The sequence below is a fragment of the Amborella trichopoda genome, chromosome 13 (genome assembly GCF_054954075.1).
Source record: "Amborella trichopoda isolate Santa Cruz 75 chromosome 13, AtrichopodaSantaCruz75HAP2 v2.0, whole genome shotgun sequence".
In the NCBI taxonomy this organism is placed as follows: Eukaryota; Viridiplantae; Streptophyta; class Magnoliopsida; order Amborellales; family Amborellaceae; genus Amborella; species Amborella trichopoda.
In genome coordinates, this window is record NC_142348.1 from 12320263 (window position 1) to 12332056 (window position 11794).

Sequence of the window (11794 nt, forward strand, 5' to 3'; positions counted from 1 at the left end):
CCAAAATTAATTACCGTTTACAATGCAAAAGGTGATTGACGGTATCTCAAATACAAAAACTCGGGGCATTCTCGTCATTTTTCCGTGAGCTGTACTGATCTGGCCGACTAAATGACATCTACTTTTTAGCTGTGAGTTAATGGCACAAACAAAAGAGGACAAGGGCAATACCGTCATTTCACAATCTAGAAGGAAAGGGTAGGAGGACTAAACGGGATAAGGACAGGGGAAAGGGCTGTCTTCCGTTAATGCGGGAGAATAAGGAGGGTAGTTTGGGAATTATGCCTGACGTAATATTAATATCCGGTCAGCCCCCCATGTGGTTAGAAAAGGTCGTATGGAATAATATGGAAGAGGAGAGAGAAACACCGATGGACAGCAGGCCACAGGTATAAACGAGTTAAGAGTTAGAGAGAGAAAATCATATAAAGGTTGAGAGGGACAGGAGTTTTAGAGAGAGAAAAAAGGTTAGGAGGAGCATGGGTTGGTGAATAGTCATCGTCTGCATCGAATTACGCATCTTATCACAATCCGCCCTCCATTTTATTCCCTGCAAAAATAAAAGGTAAATAAAGGCTTTCTCTCACTAAAACTAAAATTATTTCTCTCTCTAAACTTTCTTGAAAATCTTTCTCTCTCTAGACTCAAATTGTTTCTCTCTCTAAACTTTCTTTTCTTTTTTTTTTTGGCGTTAATATCCGGGGTGTTGTAACCGATGAGCTTTTCTGAGGCACACACCGCCTGCGTGGGGAATTAAATAAAGGAGGTGTGGGTTTGCAGGGGCAAGGGCACTCTCTTTATTTTTGCTCCTCTCTTCTCTCTCTCTCCTCTATAAAGCGCTCAAACCCCTAGTCATCTTTTCCTTCTCCTCCTCCCCACCTTCAGCTCTCCAACTTTAACAACCTATCCCTCTGCAGGAGAGGTACTGCAGTCTTGCCCCTGCTTTCATAATCTACTCTACTGTATTTTCTCTTCTGGGTTTCATACATCAGATCGAGGTTATTTGTTTCTATCCTCTTTTTTCAAATCTTTTTCTCTCAGGAATTACCAGGGTTTTCTGCTTTCGATTTCTCTAGATGTAAAGTTATAAGATCTTTATATTTGATTTATTTGAACAATTAAAGGTTCGGTTTTTGCAAAGGTTTTCTTGATTATGATTGGGTTTATATTCTTTCTTTCCGGTATTTGTTGGAAATCTCGGCTTTTTTCTTCTTCTTTTTTTTTTTTTTTCTGTTTTGTTTTGTCCTTTTAGAAAGTGGGTTTTATGTCCTGAATTATTCATTTTTCATTGTTTGGGTGAAAATCTTGTTTGTTTATCTCTTTAGGCAAATAAGCTGGGATCCTATGTCCTGATATGGAGCGCCAAACCGGATCGGGCACTCAAAGTGGTCCGGACCGCCGTTTTACTGTGCACAAAAAATAGCGAACTGGCAAAAAAATCAATGAACCGGCCAAAAATCTTCCCGGACCGGTGAATCGGCAGTCTCACTGTTTTATTTAATCGAACCGGCGTTTTCATTTTTGACTCGGCTGTTTTTCTATATGTACGCAAAACCGGGAGTGATTGATTCCCCGTTCGGATTTAAATCACTATGTTAGATTCATGTATTTTATTCAGTATTTACCCCGGCAATTAATTTTCTCCTTTTCCTTCTCTTATTTCACGAATCACATAAAATCTCTTTTTCACGTAGATCTGAACATATTTGGCCTGTAATCTAGATGAAAATGTTTGGCTTCTAATCTGCCTCTATGGTTTTGCTTTTTGTTGCTGTTGTGATCCGAAATTTTGCCTCGTGATCTAATTTTCTCATGTCGATATTGCTTTTTGCAGTTGTGGGGAGGGCTTAAGCGGCAGCCCAAACAATATTTTATAAATAAAGCTCAGATCTGTGTAAATAAGGGACGAGATAGAGATAGAGAGAAGTGAAGAAGAAGATGCATCACTGTGCTGTTCAAAACGCCTTTGCAGCTTGTGAGGAGATGATGAGAACCTCTTTAAATATTGCAGAGAAAAAGGAGCCCGTCGTGTGTCCTAAGCCCAGAAGAATCGCACCCTTTAACCAGCCCATGTACAGTGATGCGGTCCGGCCATTGAGATGGCAGCTAAGGTCATCTCTCTCTCTCTCTCTAAAATAAGAAGGGCCGTAACCCGGTGCTTGTCCTGCCTAAGCAGGGTCCGGGTCCTAACTTTTGACTCATGCACCCGCCCCGGCTACTTGAACCTTTTTACCGTCCCACCAAAAGTGCTCTAATTAAGTTGTTTATTTATCTTCCTTTCAAAAACCTATGCTCTTATTTCTTGTTCTTCACAAAAAATTTGGAGTTTCATAAATAGGCCTGGGCCGGACTGAACCAGACTGGCCTTAGCCGAGCTCTGCCCAAGTTCTACTCTTTCTTATGCTGGGTCAAACGGCTTTTTCTGCACGTAATTTTTACCGTCAATTTTGTTGTTTGGTTGCGTAAGATATTTTTGTGGTGAATGATCGCTGATTTTTTTCTGTGATGAATATAGCAGCCATCCAACGGATCAGATGGACTCAAATGCGAGCAACGAGCTCCTCGACATAATTCTCACAAAGGTTAGTAATAACCCTAATTTCATATTTAATGAAATAAATGTCCCGTGTTTTTAAGTGGCTCGCATTTAATGAGGCGTTTTTTCATATTAATACTAATCGGCAGTCAATCATAAAAAAAACTCCCACACTTAATTACGTAAAGAAATTAAATTAAACAGAGTCTTTGATATTTTCCTCACGACTGTTATTTGATTATTTTTATTCCGGCTGACCGAATTCTAGGTCATAAGATTTGTTCACCTTTTTATAATTTTTTTAGCGTTTTCTATTTTTAGTAAGAAGATTAATATTCCTTCTCGGCCTCTTTCTATTTTGTAGATAATTAGAATTACTGATTTTTTTTCTTTATAATTTAATTACACAGGGAGAATACGTGGGGTGTTCTCCTCCTTATTTTTGTGGCTCGCCGCCAAGCCGAGCAGATAACCCCTTGGTCCAAGATGCCAGATTCATCGATGGTCGAGAATCACCGGTGGGGAGATCCAACGGCTACCCTTCGCCATCCTCGTCATCGGCTACATCATCATCCCAAAGAAAGGGGTTTGTTAGGGCTAGTTTCGGTCATAAACCGGCGGCTGTACGCGTCGAAGGTTTTGACTGCCTTGACCGAGACCGTCGCCGATGCAGCATTCCGGCGATGGCCTGAGTTTTGGGGCCAATTTTCAACCTTGCCCACTCAAAAATACAGGAGAGAGAAACTAGATATTTGAGAGAGAGAATTGGATAGAGCTCTAAAAAGGAGTCTTCTTCTTCAGTTCTTTGTCTTTGTGTCCATGTAAATGTGAATGTATATGGAGAGAGAGAGAGAGAGAGAGGTTTCCCTGCAAATAAAGGATGGCATGGTATGGTTCTGTCGTGGCTTTTTGGCATGATGGGCATATTGATGTGGTCTCTGTACAATTAGGTTTTGAGGAGAGAGATAGGGAAAGATGGGTCTTGGGTTTTTTTTTCTTGTTTTTTTATGCGGCTTTGTCGCTTGAGATATAATTTGTACAAAGAATGTGTCCTCTGAGAATTCTAGGGTCTTTTGTTCCATTATCCTTTGTATATATCCTTGATATTACCGAATTGTTGCCTTGGTTGGTTTTTTCAATCCATCCCCACTTTTACATCGTGCATGTCATTTCTTTTCGCTCTATTTTTCTTTTCTACATGGGTTTTATTTCCCCACTCTCTCTCTTGATTCCTTGAAGAAACAAAATGTAATCTTCGCCGGCAAATTAGCATCCGATTTGAAGTCTTGTTGAACTTAAACAAAAGAGATTTTTACAAGATGCATTAATTGTAGGGTTTGATTTTTTTTTCTATGTATCCGAAGTTAAGACCGAAGATCAATCAGAATGTCACGTGAGAACACTCTGTATTGGATTTTTGAATTTTTGAAGTGCAAATAATATAGAGTCGCAACCTCTATCACACTCTATTGGATTTTTGAACTTTTGAGGTGCAAATAATAGAGTCGCAACCTATATGATTTTACCCATCTTTCATGTGGTTGTTTTAAGGCCGAGGTGGCCTAAATGGATTCGGAAATCTTCTACTGATTTGAGTTTGGCGCTGTGTTTGTCTTTCTTGTTTGTTTTTTTGGTACATGGATGTTGATTTGTTCCATTCTATGGGCGATTCGGTGGTCTCCCATTTTGTTGTGTTCTCATTGCTTTGATTAATTTACTTTGAAATCATGGCTAGTTTGGGGTTTTTTTTTTGGATGTATCGATTCAATAGGGTTTCTAAATGGAGTTTCCAAAACTAGTGAGTTGGGCTGTTCAATATTGTCGAGTAGTAACCACTAAGAAAAAATATTGTCCAGTAGGCATGGCATATAAACCATCGATGCAGATTAGGCTCATTTTCTTGTTATCTTTTTTCTCGTGCATCATCATTAGCATCATCACCATTTCCAACTATTTGAAGTCGGCTATATGATTTTTGTTCTTCTGCATCATCAAACTGTAATTAAAAACCCTGTCCCATGATTCTAACCCGACTACTAGTGTGTCTCAAAGCATATGTTAAAATCAATTAGCCTGGTTAGACCCAGGCTGAGCCTTGGTGATTCTCAAGGCGTACATTAAAATCAGTTTCAAAGTTGTTCATTAAAATCGGTTAATCGGGTTGTTCTTGCGTGGGTCTCATATTTATTCATCCGGACCTGGCATCTTGCCAGTGGGGGCGATATGGATAATTCCTTGAGTCTTTGGGCCTGCTTAAATGACAATTGATTTTATTTAGAATAGATTCTGTCTAAAATTAGTATACTCTAGATAGTGTTATTTTTGTTAGATGTTTGATATGTTCCTTGTTTAGTGTCATATCATTAAATAGTAAAAGTTTACATAAGGTTGCAAAGTTATACTATATAAGTAAGGTGCACCTCAAATATCTTGCAAAAATGAGTGTTTGGAAGTTGGAAAACCTTTTAATTGGTCATCTCGACCTAAAGATGTATGTATATTAAGTATTTTTATTTCAAATCCTAAAAATAGTATAGCTTGTAAAAAGTTGTCTAGACTATGTATTTTCCAGTCCTAATGAAAGCAATGTGGTTTAGCAAATTACTTTGAATAAATAAAAATAGTTTTAAAAAATATAGACTTCTATATAAAATTATTTATAAATTTATCTCAGATAATTTTATAATAGACAGTGCCAAGCGACAAATAATTCATTATTGAGATGAGTTTTATTGAAACAGTGAATTATAAGTGATAACCAATACTTCCAAACAAGCTCTCATATTATTCATCCAGAACTGGGACCTTGCTTAGTCTGAGTATAGTCGGCAATTTATGTGAGTCACCAATTCTTTAATGATTGCCACCAAACACTATCAACTAACTTTCATCACTTGTCTTTAAATTAGGAAAAGTTTGTCAACAAATGATATATGTTATTCAGTAATGGCATGTGAGAATTACATCCCATCTCCTTTTTCCTTAGGCTTGAATTATGCTGTGGTCCCTTCTTTGCTGTGAATTTTCCTAATGGAAGGGTGCATGAACAGTGGAAAATTTAAAATATTTGGGTGGACAAAAAGGAATCCCTTTCATAAAGGAGGAATCATTAGTTTTTTGGTACATTGATCATAACTTGGAATGTTGTGAATCAAAACTAATCACTAAAATTAATGGTATCTTTCTAATAACTAATATAACAATGGGAGTGCTTATGGTATTGAACCACTCTCAAAGGCTAACTAAATGATAGTCGTTTAAAATTCTCAAACAAACATTTGAGCTTGTTTTAAACCGTAGGATGAACTCTAGAAATACTTATCTTGCAATGTACGACATTTAAATTGGGACACGGTTTTATGAGTCTTATGACTCATATGTAGATATGTCTCCCCTCTTCATTACCCATTTTTTAGGTATGTATAATCTCTAACATGTTAGCTGTAGTTGTGCCTCTTCTCTTCGTTCTTTTCTCTTGTGGTTGTGCTCTTTTCGGTTCTTTTTTTTCTCTTTCTTTTTTTTCTTTGTTTCTTTGTAACTTTACATTACCTTAATGAAATACACATGCTTACTCAAAAAAAAAAATCTTTGACATGGAGAACATGGATGCGTTAAAAAAAGATAAATGTTAAAATCCAAAAATAATAATTTTTGAAAAGATTTCAAACCATTAATTTTACCTCTTTTTTTAAATTTTTTTTAATTTTTTTTTTGAGAGAGAACACAAACTCCACATCCATTTTTAAGAGGATGGATGTGGAATGCATCCCATACATAAAAGCACTTTACCTTTAAATTATAGGTGTGGTTTGCATAACGTTGCAATATTACACAATCAAATTATGGTGCAACTTCAAACTGTCATGAGATGTCATTTAGTATAAAAAATTCTTTGGATGGTGCAAGAATCTTTTTTTTTATTTTTAAGTATAAAATTTTAAATTTAAAAAATGGTTCAAAGCAAACATATCTATAAATACACGAAAATCTTAGAAATGGATGTTCTAGATAATGTGTTTTAAGATATACTAATTTTACGACTTAAAATCTCTTTTTTTTCCCATATCTATACATCTTGATTATCAAAATGATCAATTAGATATTATTCCAATATCAAAACAACATTTTTCAAAGGATTTTAGAAGTTGACAATATTTCTACATTTTATGGTGTCAATCATATATATATATTTCTTCTTTTATATGTTAAATGATCAAGAGTGCTCTTTTGTTTGTTATAAGACCATTCACTTTTGGTAAAAAGAAGTCAAAATTACCTTGATGCCCGACATATTAAAGTGTATCACATGGTTGCAGAAATTTTATTTTAGATGTTGTGCCAAGTTCATGACGCAACCCTAGCCATGTGATTTCACATCTAATAGTCAACAATAATTATGACTTCTTTGTATCAAAAGGGATGCAGTTTGTATAGAGCCTAGGCTATAAATAATCAAATTAGAGCCTACCTTCAAATAGTATCGAGAAATGTGGTTTCAATATTGAAAATCTTTGTGATAGCCTTAAAATATATTTCATAATTATTTATAAGGTTTAAATCTTCAAAAATAGTGTAGATCCACGTATCTATGAAAACTTGAAAGTCTTGAAAATTGATGATCCAAAAATACATCACAAAATTACTATTTCCAAAACTTGCAATCCATTTTTTTCTCATGTTCATGCATCTTGATGTCGAGATGATCAATTTCAAGATATTTAAGCATCAAAACGACATCTTCTAATAAAATTTTTGAAGTAGGCTCAAATTTGATTGTTTAGAACCTTGGCTCTATATAAACTTTTCCCAATCAAAAGTCGATGACCTTAAACTTATCATCTACCCTTTGTCTTCCAAAAAAAACAAAAAAAATCAAGTTTAATTTCAATGGGATCGGGGTAGAGAGCTGGGGGAGAGAAAGGGCAGAGTGCTTTCCATGGGGTGGAGAGAGAGAACTTCTGGGGGACGTTTGATAACACAGGAAAAGAACTTTCCCAATTTATCACAGTTTATAAGCTTTCACCCATTTGTTTGGATGATGCAGTTTTTACCCCTAAAAATTTTCCACGGCTTTTCCTGTCCCAGAGAAAGACGGGGAATGCTGCAGACCACCCGAGGATAGTTTGTGGGTTTACTGAAACTGGGGAAAATTTTTATTTCACCCTCATTTTGAACAACATGTTGCCAGTGTGAACTCAAGCTCATGAAAGCCCCATAACCATTGACAATTGTTCTTCAGAGATCAAACCTAGAAAATCGCCCATTTGTGAAACTCCTAGTTTTCCTCAAACTTTACTTTCACAAACTCAAATCTTCAAAATTCAGAGCATAGGAAGCAAACTGCAAAAGGCTGGGAGGCTCATTAACTCAGAGATTTTCCAAACTGCATTTTCAAGGACATCATTCATTTGTTTCTATCCATTTTGAGGTTAATGATATAAATCCAGTAGAACATATTCATTTGTTTGGTTCATTAGCTCATAATGCCAATAAAAATGGTTTTCTTCTGTATGTTATTCAAACATGAGAAATCTAAGACACGGATTTTCATCACTGGCAGTTTTAGCTTATTTGTTCCACCTCAAACCAAAGATTAAGACCTTGTGACTACCCAAATGACTGAACAAATGGTCCAAAGAGATTGAAACTGAATTGAAAACCCTGACTTTCTCACTAAATGAATCATTTGCTGAAAAATCTTAAGGGGAATCATCGTTCTGCAATTGGTCTTTCAATTGGGCTTAAGGGGCTATGGATATTAAGCTTAGTTCTGAAGCATACAATTCAATTGTTGTTATTCTGGGTAAGAAGGGTCAGACAATGAGTTTTGGGGTTTGATCAAAACTACGCGAAAAGAAGGACACACTACATAAGAGGAAGCCTACAAAGTCATTTTGAATAACGTTAATGAGGCAAAATTGGTGAAAGATGATGAAAATTTGAAGAAATTGTCTATTTAAGAAACTGAGTCCCATTCATTTGTGCAAAAATATGCACTCAAATAGTTAGAATTTTCAGTGAAGAAACAAGTGAAAAATTGGGTTCGTTGAACATTTCTTTATTTGATTAATTGGTCATGAGTATTTTGGAACAACTTAGTGCTTCTCCCATAAAAGCTTTGATTTTCTTTAGTTGGGTTGCCCAAGTCTTTTAACCACAGTGAAAAAACTTATAATGCAATGGTTGTTCTTTTAGGGCAAGACCATTGCATAGATCAATTATGGGAAATGAAGCAGGAAGGCTATGGAATTCAACGGGGAATTTATGCTAAGCTTTCGAGGCGATTTTCAAAGAGAAAAATGCTTAATGAGGCAGTGGGTTTAGATGTTTACATGATGATGAGTCCAAAAAAGCCTTCTTCAGTCCACGATTTTGCCATGCTTTCAAGCACACTAGCATTGAATAGTGAACAGGGTGCATTGGATTGAATAATCCCTAGGGAGTTGCTGCTTAGACGTCGACCATGTGAGCTAATCTTTTCTTTTAATTTTTTATTTCCTGTGTTTGTTTTGGGGGGTTAAGATAAGGTAGGCACTGGGCAGGACCCTAAGGCATGAATTTGTCCAAAGGGCTCATGGCTTCTCATATTCAGTGTAGCTTGAAAGGAAGTTTCAAATATGGTCCTTGGCATGTATAATGTGTAGACTCTTGGTTTGTCATCAAATCATCAGAAAGAAAATGCTAGTCACTTGAAGTTTGTCATTCTAGGTCTTCTTGTTTGGTTTCTTCTTTCTTGAAGAACCAGTTGTTCTTTTTCTTTTAATGGGGATATTTAAGAGTTTATCTTCCATTTCTAGAGTAGAATATTTTCAAATCGACAAATCTGATTTTGTGTGGAAAAATATGAAGCAGTCTAATTACTTGTTGTTTTTCACTTGGTTTTGACTCGTTTATCTTAAGGTTGTAGGATTCTGCCTGTTGATCCTTTTATACTTTATTATATTATAAATTGAGTGTTTGTCATCTCGCTTTTGAAAATGTTGCTTTATGACTGCTTGTCATGAATGTTCTAAAGTATACAACATACTTTATCGACAATGGAAAAACCAAACTCTTTCGAAAAGCTATATTTTTAATGATTTATTGATGAATTATGCAATGATCACTAAAACTGGAAGTTTTCTCTAACCATGTTATCAAACTGGGAAAACTGATTGTTCTAATTTTCCAGACAGGCTATGAAACAGGGAAACTACTTGCACCAATTTTCCACACGTTTATGGAAACTCAGATATTCTCAGCTTTTCGTGTTGAAATTGCAAAAAAGTTATAGAGGCCTAGTATTGTTGTGTAAGTAGTAAATAGGGGAAAATCACATCAATAGTTTCTTCAAGAAATGTATCCAACTGATGGAAAGTTTCACAGTTCCAGGAACACATCTTGTTATGTCATCCACCATAAAAAAACGCTTGTGAAGTGGGTGAGAAACCAAAAAGTTTTAAATCACCCCCAAGATGATGATCCTCTAAATAAGATCTCAATTTGAGCTCCAAAAAACACTACGTTCCTCGAGTTCATTGTTGACTCAGAATAGGGGTGGCAATGGACCCGACCAGACCTGAGACCCGACGGGTAGACCTGACCTCAGGTCTTGGTATGTGTCCAAATTTTGAACCTGAATACTATTTGGGTCCAGGTCTAGCCGGACCTATTTGGGTCTAGGTCTAGCCGGACCTGACACGTACCCGTAGTCATAAGGGGTATGATGTTTTTAGGCTTTTATAGTATTATTGTTAATAAAAATAAAATAAAATGAAGAGGCTCATAGTCATAGGGTATATGATAGTAAAAAATTATGCAAAAGATAATAATAATATACTAATAGTCATAAGGTGGCAATAAATCCGACCAGGCATGGGATTTGAGGGTAGAACTTGGATTCGACAGATCTGGCTATAGATCCAAATTTTGAACTTGAATAATATTTGGGTCCGGATCCGAGTCCCGGTCCAGATCCTGGTCTAGCCGTTCCCGACCTGTTGCCACCCCTAACTCAGAATGAACAGCCTCCTACGATTAATTGTCGGGTCGCAATTTATCGACCTGATTTTAACTCATACGAATAGACTAGGGACAAGGGCGAGTTACTCGGAATCAGCACCTCGTGTAAGCCAAGTCCAAGGTATAGATTTGGTTATGTAAAACGATCATAAAAGGTATATTTCATATATTGTACATATAATTTTATTTTTGTTTGATGATGATGTATGAGTTTTTCTACTTCTCTTTTTCTATATATATATATATGGAAGGGTGCGGTTTGTATAGAGCCTAGGCTCTAAACAATCAAGTTAAAGCCTACCTTCAAATAGTGTCGAGAAATGTGGTTTCAATACTGAAAAATTTTGTGATAGCCTTAAATTATATTTTCATATTTAGTTATCAAATTTAAATCTTCAAAAAGAGTGTAGATCGAAAACTTGAAAATCTTGAAAATTGTCGGTCCAAAAATGCGTTACAAGATGCACTATTTTCAAAACTTAAAATCCATTTATTTCTCTCATGTCCATGCATCTTAATGTCGAGATGATCAATTTGATGATATTTGGACATCAAAACAACCTCTCCAGTGAAAGTTTTGAGGTAGGCTCTAATTTGATTGTTTAGAGCCTAGGCTCTATATAAACAATTCCCTTTTTCGAATTGTTTACAGCTATAAACAAATTTTTTTCCCTATTTTCCATCTTTTATATATTCTCTCCATATTTTTTGGATTTTTGATATTGTGTATACTTTACTTTGATTTTTTTAATTTACTTTGATTTTTTTTTATTTTTTACTATTAATAATTTTTTGCTTTTTATTTTTTTTAGCCCTCTTTTGGGCCATATACTACTTTGACGATTCTACGCAAAGCCGGAGCCAAGTAATTGAACCTTACTCTTTGAAGACATATCTTTGGAGAGGCTTCATCAAATAAAACTTGATTTCGAGCTCTAAGAAACCCCTTACTTCCATGGGCTTCCCTGGCCCAATTTTAGTAATCGATTTAGAGTACCAGAGCTTCAAATCATTTTCTTTTTTTGTGGTTAAGAGATTGGTTTTAAAGATGATAAGAGCAAGTAAAACCATAGGTATCAAGACTGGACCGGATCACTGACGCTAACAGGTTAGAGCATCAATGAATGCTTTGGATGATTTATTATAAAACAAAAATAAATTTTGGTTAAAAACAGGTCAAAATATATATTTGATTGATTTTGGCTAATTGCTCTATCTAGTTTTGACCGGTCACATCAATTACACAAAGTTTGGTAT

The 11794-nt window shown here is 35.7% G+C and overlaps 1 protein-coding gene across 10 annotated transcripts; it reads left to right on the plus strand.

Moving 5' to 3' along the window:
- The first annotated feature begins 356 nt into the window (after positions 1-356).
- On the plus strand, positions 357-3675 carry LOC18432091 (uncharacterized). 10 transcript variants are annotated; one of them, XM_020665977.2, is made up of 5 exons: positions 777-922; positions 1326-1544; positions 1835-2111; positions 2516-2582; positions 2947-3675. In XM_020665977.2, exons 3-5 carry the CDS (start codon positions 1939-1941, stop codon positions 3226-3228), a joined length of 522 nt encoding a protein of 173 aa, XP_020521636.1. In that variant the 5' UTR covers positions 777-922; positions 1326-1544; positions 1835-1938; the 3' UTR covers positions 3229-3675. The 10 variants fall into 10 exon arrangements, with proteins under 10 accessions (XP_088711243.1, XP_088711246.1, XP_020521636.1 ...); XM_088855121.1 differs by having other exon boundaries at positions 2519-2582; XM_011624271.3 differs by having other exon boundaries at positions 1326-1471.
- The last annotated feature ends 8119 nt before the right edge of the window (positions 3676-11794 follow it).

Bases quoted from the DNA above. Each gene is read 5' to 3' on its own strand.
- LOC18432091 (XM_088855117.1), top strand. From the start codon at position 1,939: ATGCATCACTGTGCTGTTCAAAACGCCTTTGCAGCTTGTGAGGAGATG. The intron at 2,112-2,515 runs GTCATCTCTCTC...TGATGAATATAG, and splicing joins CCATTGAGATGGCAGCTAAG to CAGCCATCCAACGGATCAGA. The intron at 2,583-2,946 runs GTTAGTAATAAC...TTAATTACACAG, and splicing joins TCGACATAATTCTCACAAAG to GGAGAATACGTGGGGTGTTC.